This window comes from Oncorhynchus keta, chromosome 10 (assembly GCF_023373465.1).
Source record: "Oncorhynchus keta strain PuntledgeMale-10-30-2019 chromosome 10, Oket_V2, whole genome shotgun sequence".
Taxonomy (NCBI): Eukaryota; Metazoa; Chordata; class Actinopteri; order Salmoniformes; family Salmonidae; genus Oncorhynchus; species Oncorhynchus keta.
The window spans coordinates 8,765,562-8,781,475 of record NC_068430.1 but is presented as its reverse complement, the minus strand read 5'-3'; the positions used below and the strand labels follow the sequence as shown (position 1 = coordinate 8,781,475).

Below are 15,914 nucleotides of genomic sequence, written 5' to 3'. Positions count from 1 at the left end.
GAGAGAGAGAGAGAGAGAGAGAGAGAGAGAGAGGGAGAGAGAGGGGGGGAGAGGGAGAGAGAGAGAAAGAAAGAGGGGGGAGAGAGAGAAAGAGGGGAGAGAGAGAGAGGGAGAGGGGGGAGAGGGAGAGGGAGAGAGGGAGGGTTGGTTCAGAGCCATGTGTTTAAAATAGTTTGTAGAGGGTTTCTGAATATTTGTCTCTGGGTTGGTCAGTTTGAGATTTATCCATCCAAAGGGAGTCTGGGGCATGTAGTTGGTCATAGTGACTTCATATTAGAGTCCATCCCACTGTCATAGGCAGGCTACCATGTGCACAGCAGGGAATAAACGTTATTTTTTTTAACTAGCCAAGTCAGTTAAGAACAAATTCTTATTGACAATGACGGCCTACCCCAGACGACGCTGGCCCAATTATGCACCTTTCTATCATGACTCCCAATCACAGCCAGATGTGATGCCGCCTGGATTCAAACCAGTTACTGCAAGTGACACCTCTTGCACTGAGATGCAGTGTCTTAGACCAGTGTGCCACTCGGGATGCCAAACTTCAGTAGAAGAAAACACCCCTGAACTCGGAAGTTATCACTTATCCAGGAGACTGCATTGCAGAACATTCAGAGAGAAATGTGCCCTGTGCAGACATTCTTCTCTGCTGAGTGGAATAATGTCAGGTCTATGTGTGACACATGCAGCATCACAAATGGTTGAATCCCACTTAGCTTAATAGACCCGTGGTGTTTGTGGTCTCAGTCAACCCTACCCAGGCCTGTCATCTGACCCACATGGCTGCCCAGAGGAGAGTACATCCTATCCTAGTACCTCAGGGCACAGCTGTTCCATAGGCCAACGACACATGGCAACAGTCTTCCTTGTTTACTGGATCTGTCATCAAAATATTCACATTTTTTTTTTTTCCCCCCCCCGTAATTTGACCAACAAAACACAAGTTGCAAAAGAAATAATAAAACAAAAGAAATCTATCAGGAATCAACCATAAACCATTTCCAAAACGGTTTAAAAAGACGATACTAAGAGAACAGAACAGCACAGCAACACGACTTTACACTGAACAACAGTCAGTAACTATTCAACACATTTGAATGGTTCCAGGGGAAATGGTTTTGGTCTCTTTCCCACAGCCACTGTACGAGTCTGCCAAGAGAGACTAGTTTTGGTCTCTTTCCCACTGTACGAGTCTGCCAAGAGAGACTAGTTTTGGTCTCTTTCCCACAGCCACTGTACGAGTCTGCCAAGAGAGACTAGTTTTGGTCTCTTTCCCACAGCCACTGTACGAGTCTGCCAAGAGAGACTAGTTTTGGTCTCTTTCCCACTGTACGAGACTGCCAAAGGGAGACTAGTTTTGGTCTCTTTCCCACAGCCACTGTACGAGTCTGCCAAGAGAGACTAGTTTTGGTCTCTTTCCCACAGCCACTGTACGAGTCTGCCAAGAGAGACTAGTTTTGGTCTCTTTCCCACAGCCACTGTACGAGACTGCCAAGAGAGACTAGTTTTGGTCTCTTTCCCACAACCACTGTACGAGTCTGCCAAGAGAGACTACTTTTGGTCTCTTTCCCACAGCCACTGTACGAGTCTGCCAAGAGAGACTAGTTTTGGTCTCTTTCCCACAGCCACTGTACGAGACTGCCAAGAGAGACTAGTTTTGGTCTCTTTCCCACAACCACTGTACGAGTCTGCCAAGAGAGACTAGTTTTGGTCTCTTTCCCACAGCCACTGTACGAGTCTGCCAAGAGAGACTAGTTTTGGTCTCTTTCCCACAGCCACTGTACGAGTCTGCCAAGAGAGACTAGTTTTGGTCTCTTTCCCACGGCCACTGTACGAGTCTGCCAAGAGAGACTAGTTTTGGTCTCTTTCCCACAGCCACTGTACGAGACTGCCAAGAGAGACTAGTTTTGGTCTCTTTCCCACAGCCACTGTACGAGTCTGCCAAGAGAGACCAGTTTTGGTCTCTTTCCCACAGCCACTGTACGAGTCTGCCAAGAGAGACTAGTTTTGGTCTCTTTCCCACAGCCACTGTATGAGTCTGCCAAGAGAGACTAGTTTTGGTCTCTTTCCCACAGCCACTGTACGAGTCTGCCAAGAGAGACTAGTTTTGGTCTCTTTCCCACAGCCACTGTACGAGTCTGCCAAGAGAGACCAGTTTTGGTCCAAGTGCTTTAAGAACAAACAGACAGCCGTTGAATGTTAAAGTCATCCGCTCAGCTCACAGACAAGCACAGCGTCCGCTCAGCTCACAGACAAGCACAGCGTCCGCTCAGCTCACAGACAAGCACAGCATTTCAAGTAGGGTCTCATCTTATCTTATATTTTAGAAGTAAAAAGAAAAAAACAAATCTCTCTGTTGTGTAACCGTAACAACACACAGATTTCAGCTTAGTGCATGGATGCTTACTATCGTATATTAACTCTCTTCATAAATGTCTAAAATAGATACAGAAATAACTTTTTATTTGTATTTTTTACTCAGTTTAGCGAACTGTATGGAATGGTTTGTTATTGTCCTTCTCAGCATCAGAATATCCCCTGGCTGTGTCCTAACCTGATCCTAGACTTGTTAGTCCCATCTTGACAACACTTATGTTTGGCACCATAGATAAACAATAGGAATTAGCAAAACATAACAAACAGATCTGGGATCAGGCTCATACAAATAATGGCTTTGTTTACTCGCCAACACTCTAACCACTAGGCTACCCTGCCGCCTCTACACTCTAACCACTAGGCTACCCTGCCGCCCCTCCACTCTAACCACTAGGTTACCCTGCCGCCCCTCCACTCTAACCACTAGGCTACCCTGCCGCCCCTCCACTCTAACCACTAGGCTACCCTGCCGCCCCTCCACTCTATCCACAGGCTCATATAAACAATGGCTTTGTTTACTCACGTAGCCCAGTATTTACAGAGTTGTTGATTGAATACAGGAAGTGTACTTTAAGTTCCCTGTCCTGATATATCTGTCTAGGTATTCAGTTCCTTAAGTGGAATTAAAAATATTCTGGTGCTTAATTTAATTTGACAGCATTACAGTAGAACTTCTAGTTCACTTCGTAGTGATAAAACACCGGTCTAACTCTGAGATGGGGTTTTCTTCAGACTAGAGGGACTGTTGCTAGTAGTAGTGGCAGTGTAAGACCTATACTACCTCAACATGCATTAAATCTTCCATTATATATCACAGCGTTGTCCAACTCCGGTCCTTGAGTACGGCCAATAGTACATATTTTTCGTTGTGGACCCGGACAAGCCCACCTGATTCTACCTGTCAACTAACCCTTGACAAGTTGAATTAGGTGGTTTTTGTCTGGGGCTACGACAAAAAAAAAACATGCTCTGCTGGAGTAACTCGAGGACCGGAGTTGGGCAACACATATATATAATTTAACAATCATGCCTTACGAACCCAAAACACAATGTAACAGAACCAACTTTAACGATAACGTCATATTTAAAAACAAAAATTGTAACCTTTATTTAACTAGGCAAGTCAGTTAAGAACAAATTCTTATTTTCAATGACGGCCTAGGAACAGTGGGTTCAGCCTGTTCAGCCTGTTCAGGGGCAGAACGACAGATTTGTACCTTTTCAGCTCTGGGATTTGAACTTGCAACCTTCCGGGTTACTAGTCCAACGCTCTAACCACTAGGCTACCTTGCCACCCCTCCATTCTAACCACTAGGCTACCCTGCCGCCCCTCCACTCTAACCACTAGGCTACCCTGCCACCCCTCCACTCTAACCACTAGGCTACCCTGCCACCCCTCCATTCTAACCACTAGGCTACCCTACCACCCCTCCATTCTAACCACTAGCCTACCCTGCCGCCCCTCCACTCTAACCACTAGGCTACCCTGCCACCCCTCCACTCTAACCACTAGGCTACCCTGCCACCCCTCCATTCTAACCACTAGGCTACCCTACCACCCCTCCACTCTAACCAGGCTAGGCTAACCCTAGGCCGCCCCCTCCACTCTAACCAGGCTAGGCTAACCACCTGCCGCCCCTCCACTCTAACCACTAGGCTACCCTGCCGCCCCTCCACTCTAACCACTAGGCTACCCTGCCGCCCCTCCACTCTAACCACTAGGCTAACCCTAGGCTACCCTACCACCCCTCCACTCTAACCACTAGGCTACCCTGCCGCCCCTCCACTCTAACCACTAGGCTACCCTGCCGCCCCTCCACTCTAACCACTAGGCTACCCTGCCATATGAATATATAAACCCCTCTCTTTTGAGAGGGTGGTTGCCAAGGAAAAGAAATAACCAAAACAAAAGGGATAACTAATCAGTGTCTCTTCAAAGTCAATATTTGTATTTGACCTACTTCAACACTAGACAGCTGAGCATTGTCCATTTCGGATGGTTCTGACATATCAAACACCTAAATGGCTTTGTACACTACTGAGCCAAACCAAGCTGTTCTGTTGCTGGCCTAGATACGTATTGTTGTAGGAACCGTGCTGAATAAGAGCCAGCTGTTTGTTTAGGTCTGCTATGGAAGTCTGAAAAATAGGTTGACATGGTGAGTTTATATAACAGAAACAAGCTGGGTGCAACATATTATGAACAAGTGGAAATGGTTTGGTACCATGTGAAACAATCAAACGTCTGTATGACAGGTAGGAGCAGTAGTGCTGGTGTCTTCTCTTGGTCACCGTCCCAGATTAGACTCTTTGTTACATAGTATATTTACATCTCTATGTGGACATCGTGTAGGTCTGAGAGTTCCAATTTCTTTTTAAAACTTTTTAAAGTCCACTAGGTCTTTTTTTTTTTTTTTTGTGGTCTTGTTTTTTTTTTTTATTAACCTCTTCGTCGATCACCCTTCAGTAAACTTATACGTTGTCGTGACTTCCTACTTCCTATTTCGGGGAGCGCTGCCTAGCCAATCGATTCATGAAGCAACAGGTTACCGTGGCGATGATGACCACGCCCACAAACAAGGCAGAGGACATGCCCACAACCAATGGGATGAGGAGCAGGTCGGCCGCTGCAGAGACAGAGAGAGAGAAGAAGGAAGAGGGAGGAGGGAGGGAGGGAGGGAGGGAGGGAGGGAGGGGGAGGGGGAGGGAGGGAGGGAGGAGGGAGGGAGGGAGGGAGGGAGGGGGGAGGGAGGAGGGAGGGAGGGAGGGAGGGAGGGAGGGAGGGAGGGAGGGAGGGAGTCAAGTTAGTCAAGTTCGGGAAAATGACTAGCTTTCCTCATAAACTGTTTAATTTACAGGATGTCAGTATTAGACAGGATGCCAGTATTAGACAGGATGTCAGTATTAGACAGGATGCCAGTATTAGACAGGATGCCAGTATTAGACAGGATGTCAGTATTAGACAGGATGTCAGTATTAGACAGGATGCCAGTATTAGACAGGATGCCAGTATTAGACAGGATGTGTTAGCCATGTTATGATACCTAATAACTGTTGGCTACCAGCCTCCAAAAGACAGTGAGTGGGAGAGTGAAAACAGAAGAGACCGACACTTCCTGACTACCATCAGTGATTCACAGAGCCACTCTTTTGTATTAGGAACTGATGTTGAGTGTGTCTGCTGCAGTGATTCGTCACCGCTCGCTGTATGTAAAACAGCTAGCAGTCCCAGACCCAGTGACACTCACCTCTGGCATACAGGTAGACCCTGACACCCTCCGACTGGGCCTTGGCCCCGGTGTTGTACCATCCTCCACGGGGGTCTTGTCCCCACACCTCAGCCTGGCAGACAAACAGGCCCTGGTCCTGGTCCTGGGCAGAGAAGATCCTCAGCCTGTAGGTGCCTAGAGACACCCGGTCCATACTGACCTGTAAGTCCAAAAAGGACCACAACGGAAGTTATTTAGCAGAAATACAGTGCGTTCAAATAAGGTAGGTAAGACAACCACATACTAGTCATTACAATTGTTTTATCTTCAATATACTTTATTGTGTTATCCTTGATAGTTTTCTTAAAAAGGTATATATTGACTGCATGTATTTGTTTTAAACTGCCAAATAAATTGAACCAATCACCTCAGAGCTGTGGTTCTTATTTGGCCTGGACAGGCCCTCATAGGTAAGAGAGGCTAACACCCTCCCCTTCTCCTCCACTGACGGCTTGTCCCCACCCTTCTCTATGACCACGCCCCCTGCTGTAGCCCCACCCTCCTGGGCCGGGAGGACCGCCCTCTGCAGCCATTGGACCGCCACCTGTGCAGGGCCGGTGGTTACCACAGATACGTTGCAGAGCAGGGTGACGGTATCACCTCTCTTCAAGAGGGGGCCACGGGGAAGGTTGGCTACTGCTGACACCTTGACCTCTGTAGGTACACAGGGACAGAGAGAGAGATGCTTGTCATTCCATTAGGTTCAATTAGCATCGACTTGCATCAATTAGGTATTTGGTTGTTATTTCAATCTAACCAGTCATGGCAATGTTCACGTTAATGTAGTATGTTTGTTTTCAAACTACTGCCCAACCTCGTAGTGGGTCAAGTGGTTTTAGTCTCTTAGCTTTACCAGGACAACTTCCAGAATCCTGACTTAACTTGTGTATATACCCACTGGTTGTAGTTCCCACAATCCCCCTCTGCCAGAGGGGTGCAATTACTTACTCATCCCTCATGGATTTAAACACATTGGATTGGCTGTTAAGTAGATTGAGGGATTTTTCTCCATTATACCAATACATCCTTTTAAATCCACGAGGAGGAGTGAACTAGGTCACAGTTTGTGGGGAGAAGGCAGGGTGGTCTTGTGTCTGTCTTTTCTCTTACCTTTAGTCTCGAGGTTGATGGTGACCCCCTCTGACCTCTGTGTGAGGGTAGCAGCACTGGAGGGTCCCGGGTTAAGCCTCCCAGCGTAGACGCTCACAGCACAGCGATACACTCCCGTGTCAGCTGGGTGGGCAGAGAACAACCTGAGAGAGTACCGTCCCTCCACCTCCTTCTCCATGGAACCCCCTCCACCACGACCCCCCCGGCTGGAGTCATCCCCCCAGCTCACCACCCCGTCTGGGCCGTACCGGGCCACCTCCACCTGGGAGAGGGGACAGACAGAGATGGACAGAAAGGTTAACCTGAGTTGTGTTTGGAAAACGACTAGCCGATCAAGCATTATTTACTTTAACTGTTGACCAATAGCCTTCCTGGCTCCAAATAATATGTTTTATCTACACTTGGAAGCATTACATACTTTCAATAGCGGCAGCAAATAGCTGATTTTTTTTGGACAAAGTTTTCAATTTCACAATTAAAAACACAAAGTCATAGAAGAATTGAACAACTCTGTAAGGACTTCCTCAGGGGGCTAAAAGGGAGATACTAATAACCAATAACAATAATCAATACCAACCTCCACCCCTCCACCCGTCAATGCCCTGTCCTCGCTGCTCACGGTGCCCCTCCTCATCCACTGAACCAGCAGGCCCGAGCGGCCCCCAGGGGCCAAACCAGACACCTCGCAGGTCAGAGTGAGAGGGGAGCCTAACTGGAGAGTTACCTCACCTCGCGGAGTGGACGTAACAGACAGGGAGTCAGCTGGAAAGAGGGAGGAGGGGGTAAAGGAGGAAGAGGAGGGGGTAAAGGAGGAAGAGGAGGGGGTAAAGGAGGAAGAGGAGGGAGAGGATAAAGGAGGAGGGAGAGGAGGAGGAAGAGGATAAAGGAAGAGGGAGAGGAGGGGGTAGAGGAGGAGGAAGAGGATAAAGGAAGAGGGAGAGGAGGGGGTAGAGGAGGAGGAAGAGGATAAAGGAAGAGGAGGGGGTAAAGGAGGAGGAAGAGGAGGGAGAGAATAAAGGAGGAGGGAGAGGAAGGGGTAGAGGAGGAGGAAGAGGATAAAGGAAGAGGGAGAGGAGGGGGTAAAGGAGGAGGAAGAGGATAAAGGAGGAGGGAGAGGAGGGGGTAAAGGAGGAGGAAGAGGAGGAGGAGGATAAAGGAAGAGGGAGAGGAGGGGGTAAAGGAGAATGAAGAGGAGGGGGAGGATAAAGGAGAAGGGAGAGGAGGGGGTAAAGGAGGAGGGAGAGGAGGGGGAGGATAAAGGAGAAGGGAGAGGAGGGGGTAAAGGAGAATGAAGAGGAGGGGGAGGATAAAGGAGAAGGGAGAGGAGGGGGTAAAGGAGGAGGAGGGAGAGGGGGAAAAATAAACAAGTGCATGATTTAGAATGTGTTCGCTCTGCATTCAAACTAAGTTCATTTGTTAATTGTCACTGTGAATAAAGGTTTATTTGCATATAGCAACTGAAGTTAAATGCATCTCAAAATTCATCCTAAAAGAAGATCTCATCTATAAACAATACACTCTGAAAACTATGTTAGCTATTTGATGAAACGCTTCAGTTCAGTTTATAAATCTATTGTTGACTGTAATCGGTCCAACAACAACACAACCGAGACCAGAGAGGAGAAAACCAGGTCTATTGTCTAACAGACAATAGAGACCATAATAGAATGAAGTAGAGCCGTTTCTGGCTGACACGATAAGAACACACAGACCCTCAGTGGGGAACTATAGCACTGTACCTTCTACTACAGCAAATGTTACATTATTCTGTGCTCTCACCCCACACCCCTAAAACACACCCCACAGCTCTAAAACACACCCCACAGCTCTAAAACACACACCACAGCTCTAAAACACACACCACAGCTCTAAAACACACCCCACAGCTCTAAAACACCCCATAGCTCTCACACCACACACCACAGCTCTAAAACACACACCACAGCTCTAAAACACACACCACAGCTCTAAAACACACACCACAGCTCTAAAACACACCCCACAGCTCTAAACCATACCCCACAGCTCTAAAACACCCCACAGCTCTCACCCCACACACCACAGCTCTAAAACACACACCACAGCTCTCAAACACACCCCACAGCTCTAAAACACACACCACAGCTCTAAAACACACCCCACAGCTCTAAAACACACACCACAGCTCTAAAACACAAACCACAGCTCTAAAACACACACCACATCTCTAAAACACACCCCACAGCTCTAAAACACACCCCACAGCTCTAAAACACACCCCACAGCTCTAAAACACACACCACAGCTCTAAAACACACACCACAGCTCTAAAGCACACCCCACAGCTCTCAAACACCCCACAGCTCTAAAACACACACCACAGCTCTAAAACACACACCACAGCTCTAAAACACACACCACAGCTCTAAAACACACCCCACAGCTCTAAAACACCCCACAGCTCTCAAACACACACCACAGCTCTCAAACACACACCACAGCTCTAAAACACCCCACAGCTCTCAAACACACCCCAAAGCTCTAAAACACACACACACCACAGCTCTAAAACACACACACACCACAGCTCTAAAACACCCCACAGCTCTAAAACACCCCACAGCTCTAAAACACACACCACAGCTCTAAAACACACCCCACAGCTCTAAAACACACCCCACAGCTCTAAAACACACCCCACAGCTCTAAAACACCCCACAGCTCTAAAACACCCCACAGCTCTAAAACACCCCACAGCTCTCAAACACACACCACAGCTCTAAAACACCCCACAGCTCTCAAACACACCCCACAGCTCTCAAACACACACCACAGCTCTAAAACACACCCCACAGCTCTAAAACACCCCACAGCTCTAAAACACACCCCACAGCTCTAAAACACACACCACAGCTCTAAAACACACACCACAGCTCTAAAACACACACCACAGCTCTAAAACACACACCACAGCTCTAAAACACCCCACAGCTCTAAAACACACCCCACAGCTCTAAAACACACCCCACAGCTCTAAAACACCCCACAGCTCTAAAACACACCCCACAGCTCTAAAACACACCCCACAGCTCTAAAACACCCCACAGCTCTAAAACACCCCACAGCTCTAAAACACACCCCACAGCTCTAAAACACACCACACAGCTCTAAAACACACACCACAGCTCTAAAACACACCCCACAGCTCTAAAACACCCCACAGCTCTAAAACACCCCACAGCTCTAAAACACCCCACAGCTCTAAAACACCCCACAGCTCTCAAACACACCCCACAGCTCTAAAACACCCCACAGCTCTAAAACACACACCACAGCTCTAAAACACACCCCACAGCTCTAAAACACCCCACAGCTCTAAAACACCCCACAGCTCTAAAACACCCCACAGCTCTAAAACACACCCCACAGCTCTAAAACACACCACACAGCTCTAAAACACACACCACAGCTCTAAAACACACACCACAGCTCTAAAACACACACCACAGCTCTAAAACAGCTCTAAAACACACCCCACAGCTCTAAAACACACCCCACAGCTCTAAAACACCCCACAGCTCTAAAACACCCCACAGCTCTAAAACACCCCACAGCTCTCAAACACACCCCACAGCTCTAAAACACCCCACAGCTCTAAAACACCCCACAGCTCTAAAACACCCCACAGCTCTAAAACACCCCACAGCTCTCAAACACACCCCACAGCTCTAAAACACCCCACAGCTCTAAAACACACCCCACAGCTCTAAAACACACCCCACAGCTCTAACACACCCCACAGCTCTAAAACACCCCACAGCTCTAAAACACACCCCACAGCTCTAAAACACACCCCACAGCTCTAAAACACCCCACAGCTCTAAAACACACACCACAGCTCTAAGACACACACCACAGCTCTAAAACACCCCACAGCTCTCAAACACACCCCACAGCTCTCAAACACACACCACAGCTCTAAAACACCCCACAACTCTAAAACACACACCACAGCTCTAAAACACACACCACAGCTCTAAAACACACACACCACAGCTCTAAAACACACACCACAGCTCTAAAACACCCCACAGCTCTAAAACACCCCACAGCTCTAAAACACCCCACAGCTCTAAAACACACCCCACAGCTCTAAAACACCCCACAGCTCTAAAACACACCCCACAGCTCTAAAACACACCCCACAGCTCTAAAAAAAACACCCCACAGCTCTAAAACACACCCCACAGCTCTAAAACACCCCACAGCTCTAAAACACCCCACAGCTCTAAAACACCCCACAGCTCTCAAACACACCCCACAGCTCTAAAACACCCCACAGCTCTAAAACACACACCACAGCTCTAAAACACACACCACAGCTCTAAAACACACACCACAGCTCTAAAAACAGCTCTAAAACACACCCCACAGCTCTAAAACACCCCACAGCTCTAAAAACAGGTCTAAAACACACCCCACAGCTCTAAAACACCCCACAGCTCTAAAACACACAGCTCTAAAACACACCCCACAACTCTAAAACACACACCACAGCTCTAAAACACACACCACAGCTCTAAAACACCCACACCACAGCTCTAAAACACACACCACAGCTCTAAAACACACACCACAGCTCTAAAACACCCCACAGCTCTAAAACACCCCACAGCTCTAAAACACACCCCACAGCTCTAAAACACCCCACAGCTCTAAAACACCCCACAGCTCTAAAACACACCCCACAGCTCTAAAACACACCCCACAGCTCTAAAAAAAAACACCCCACAGCTCTAAAACACACCCCACAGCTCTAAAACACCCCACAGCTCTAAAACACACAGCTCTAAAACACACAGCCTAAAACACAAGCTCTAAAACACACACCACAGCTCTAAAACACACACCACAGCTCTAAAACACACCACAGCTCTAAAAACAGCTCTAAAACAAACACTAAAACACCCCACAGCTCTAAAAACAGCTCTAAAACACACCCCACAGCTCTAAAACACCCCACAGCTCTAAAACACACAGCTCTAAAACACACCCCACAGCTCTAAAACACACAACAGCTCTAAAACACCCCACAGCTCTAAAACACACCCCACAGCTCTAAAACACACCCCACAGCTCTAAAACACACCCCACAACTCTAAAACACACCCCACAGATCTAAAACACACCCCACAGATCTAACACACCCTACAGATCTAAAACACACCCCACAGCTCTAAAACACAGCTCTAAAACAGCCCACAACTCTAAAACACCCCACAGCTCTAAAACACCCCACAGCTCTAAAACACACAGCTCTAAAACACCCCACAGCTCTGAAACACACCCCACAGCTCTAAAACACACAGCTCTAAAACACCCCACAGCTCTAAAACACCCCACAGCTCTAAAAAACACCCACAGCTCTAAAACACCCCACAGCTCTAAAACACACCCCGCAGCTCTAAAACACCCCACAGCTCTAAAACACACCCACAGCTCTAAAACACCCCACAGCTCTAAAACACCCCACAGCTCTAAAACACCCCACAGCTCTAAAACACCCCACAGCTCTAAAACACACACCACAGCTCTAAAACACCCCACAGCTCTAAAACACACAGCTCTAAAACACACCCCACAGCTCTAAAACACCACACAGCTCTCAAACACACCCCATAGCTCTAAAACACACCCCACAGCTCTAAAACACCCCACAGCTCTCAAACACACCCCACAGCTCTAAAACACCACACAGCTCTCAAACACACCCCATAGCTCTAAAACACACCCCACAGCTCTAAAACACCCCACAGCTCTAAAACACACCACACAGCTCTAAAACACCCCACAGCTCTAAAACACACCGACAGCTCTAAAACACCCCACAGCTCTAAAACACACCCCACACCTCTAAAACACCCCACAGCTCTAAAACACACCCCACACCTCTAAAACACCCCACAGCTCTAAAACACACAGCTCTAAAACACACAGCTCTAAAACACACAGCTCTAAAACACCCCCATATTGAGAATAGTATAGGGTCAGCCACAGTGCAGCGCCCCTGAAGCTAATGTCTCCGTTTCCCGTTGTTGTGGAAGGTCAGTGATGGTGATGATGTCATGAACCATCCGTACTGGATTGGCCTACAGCACTAGATGCCATTAGGTCTACTGGGGTGCTAATGGAATCTGTGGCCAAGCTAGTAACAGCATCCGTTGCATTACGTTTTAGTCATTTAGCAGATGCTCTTATTTCGAGCCACTCACAGCCAGTGTCCTAACAGCTCTTGTCTCTGAACCACCCCCATACTACAGACAGCCAGTGTCCTAACAGCTCTTGTCTCTGAACCACCCCCATACTACAGACAGACAGACAGACAGACAGACAGACAGACAGACAGACAGACAGACAGACAGACAGACAGACAGTGACAGCTCTTGTCTCTGAACCACCCCCATACTCCAGACAGACAGTGTCCTAACATCAGTCTCTGAACAACCCCCATACTCCAGACAGACAGACAGACAGACAGTGTCCTAACAGCTCTTGTCTCTGAACCACCCCCATACTCCAGACAGACAGTGTCCTAACATCTAGTCTCTGAACCACCCCCATACTCCAGACAGACAGTGTCCTAACATCTAGTCTCTGAACCCCCCATACTCCAGACAGACAGTGTCCTAACAGCTCTAGTCTCTGAACAACCCCATACTCCAGACAGACAGACAGACAGTGTCCTAACATCTAGTCTCTGAACAACCCCCATACTCCAGACAGACAGACAGTGTCCTAACATCTAGTCTCTGAACAACCCCATACTCCAGACAGACAGACATACAGTGTCCTAACATCTAGTCTCTGAACAACCCCCATACTCCAGACAGACAGACAGACAGTGTCCTAACATCTAGTCTCTGAACAACATCCAGACAGACAGACTGTGTCCTAACATCTAGTCTCTGAACAACCCCCATACTCCAGACAGACAGACAGACAGACAGTGTCCTAACATCTAGTCTCTGAACAACCCCCATACTCCAGACAGACAGACAGACAGTGTCCTAACATCTAGTCTCTGAACAACCCCCATACTCCAGACAGACAGACAGACAGTGTCCTAACATCTAGTCTCTGAACAACCCCCATACTCCAGACAGACAGACATACAGTGTCCTAACATCTAGTCTCTGAACAACCCCCATACTCCAGACAGACAGACAGACAGTGTCCTAACATCTAGTCTCTGAACAACCCCCATACTCCAGACAGACAGACAGACAGACAGTGTCCTAAAATCTAGTCTCTGAACAACCCCCATACTCCAGACAGACAGACAGACAGTCCTAACATCAGTCTCTGAACAACCCCCATACTCCAGACAGACAGACAGTGTCCTAACATCTAGTCTCTGAACAACCCCCATACTCCAGACAGACAGACAGACAGACAGACAGACAGACAGACAGACAGACAGACAGACAGACAGACAGAGACAGAGACAGACATACAGTGTCCTAACATCTAGTCTCTGAACAACCCCCATACTCCAGACAGACAGACAGACAGACAGTGTCCTAACGTCTAGTCTCTGAACAACCCCCATACTCCAGACAGACAGACAGTGTCCTAACATCTAGTCTCTGAACAACCCCCATACTCCAGAGAGACAGTGTCCTAACGTCTAGTCCTAACAGCTCTAGTCTCTGAACAACCCCCATACTCCAGACAGACAGTGTCCTAACATCTAGTCTCTGAACAACCCCCATACTCCAGACAGACAGACAGACAGACAGACAGACAGTGTCCTAACATCTAGTCTTTGAACAACCCCCATACTCCAGACAGACAGGGATGTACCAAGTGGTTGAACCGTGAGGTTGCCAATCTCCAAGGTCCTCTGAGCGATCTTCTGCCACGCTCCATCAGGGTCCAGGATCCACTGCGACGCCTCACAGAAGTAGGCCCCTGAGTCGTCCGGGGCCACGGCGCTCATCCTCATCACGTAGATATCTCTCCCTCCATCTCCACTCTTCTTCACCAGCGTTATCTCTCCATCATCATATCTCTTCTGGTAGGAGTCCCCTCGGCCAGGAGTCACGCTCAGTTCTTTATCGATAGCTATGATTTCTCTCGGTGTCCCTGACACCAACCCGCTACCACCGCCACGCACGCCGAACGTGATGGACAGGTGGGTGTGCTGTTTTGATTGGACGGCGGCGGAGCAGGTGAGAGTTATCTCCGCCCCCTCTGGCAAGGGTTGGCCAGTTAGAGACCGGGAGTAGCTAATCAGGAGAGTGTCTGGAATCACTGGAGAAAGAGAGGCAGAAAGACAGAGAGAGTGAGACAGAGAGATACAGAGAGTGAGACAGAGAGAGAAAGAGAGTGAGACAGAGAGAGAAAGAGAGAGACAAAGAGAGACAGAAAGACAGAGAGAGAGACAGAGAGAGTGAGACAGAGTGAGTGAGACAGAGAGAGACAGAGAGAGAGACAGAGTGAGACAGAAAGACAGAGAGAGACAGAGAAAGTGAGACAGAGAGAGAGAGAGAGTGAGACAGAAAGACAGAGAGACAGAGAGAGTGAGACAGAGAGTGAGACAGAGAGAGACAGAGAGAGAGACAGAGAGAGTGAGACAGAGAGTGAGACAGAGAGAGACAGAGAGAGACAGAAAAAAAGAGAGAGACAGAGAGATTATTCATTATTACATTACTGAGAGACAGAACAGGGAACAGATAGATATGATTACATACAAAATGTAATTCCTATTAGATGTTTGCTATAGCAAAGAATGTGTAGAGGTCAGGGTGACTCAGAGGAGCACTGCTTCGGTGACAGATTATTAGTATGTTACAATAGTACATTGCAAAGGAAAGGTCAGAGTAGATTGTAGATAACAATATCATATATAGTACAGAATAGTGTGGGAAAGTATGTGACAATCAGATTTGTGTGATATAACAAGGCAAGACACATTCTTAACCACACTGTCAGAGAGAGAACAAAGTCCACAAGATAACACAGACGGCCTCTAACCAGGAACCAGGAAACGGAGGACAGAAAAGTCAAAGAGCTGGTCTCGGATCAGGGCCTCCCTGTCCATATGTAATCTAAAGGGACCAGTATTCAGTCAGAGAGCTGGTCTAGGATCAGGGCCTCCCTGTCCATATGTAATCT

General features: G+C 47.9%; 1 protein-coding gene and 1 long non-coding RNA gene across 2 annotated transcripts in view; both read right to left on the bottom strand.

Annotated features, from left to right (window-relative positions):
- Positions 1-330: 330 nt before the first annotated feature.
- On the bottom strand, positions 331-4,102 carry LOC127932090 (uncharacterized). Its single transcript, XR_008144005.1, has 2 exons — positions 4,009-4,102; positions 331-3,931 (listed from the first exon to the last, which is right to left on the bottom strand). It is a non-coding gene; the product is annotated as an uncharacterized LOC127932090 (long non-coding RNA).
- A 12-nt stretch (positions 4,103-4,114) lies between these two features.
- The window catches only part of igsf8 (immunoglobulin superfamily, member 8), a 19,744-nt gene continuing 7,944 nt past the window's right edge, over positions 4,115-15,914 (bottom strand). Inside the window, exons 4-9 of the mRNA XM_052526439.1 lie at positions 14,601-15,050; positions 7,336-7,520; positions 6,759-7,020; positions 6,016-6,302; positions 5,628-5,808; positions 4,115-5,006 (exon numbers count right to left, since the gene is read on the bottom strand). Coding sequence (XP_052382399.1) covers positions 4,879-5,006; positions 5,628-5,808; positions 6,016-6,302; positions 6,759-7,020; positions 7,336-7,520; positions 14,601-15,050 — 1,493 coding nt within the window. The 3' untranslated portion in view covers positions 4,115-4,878. The remainder of the gene's footprint in view (positions 5,007-5,627; positions 5,809-6,015; positions 6,303-6,758; positions 7,021-7,335; positions 7,521-14,600; positions 15,051-15,914) is intronic.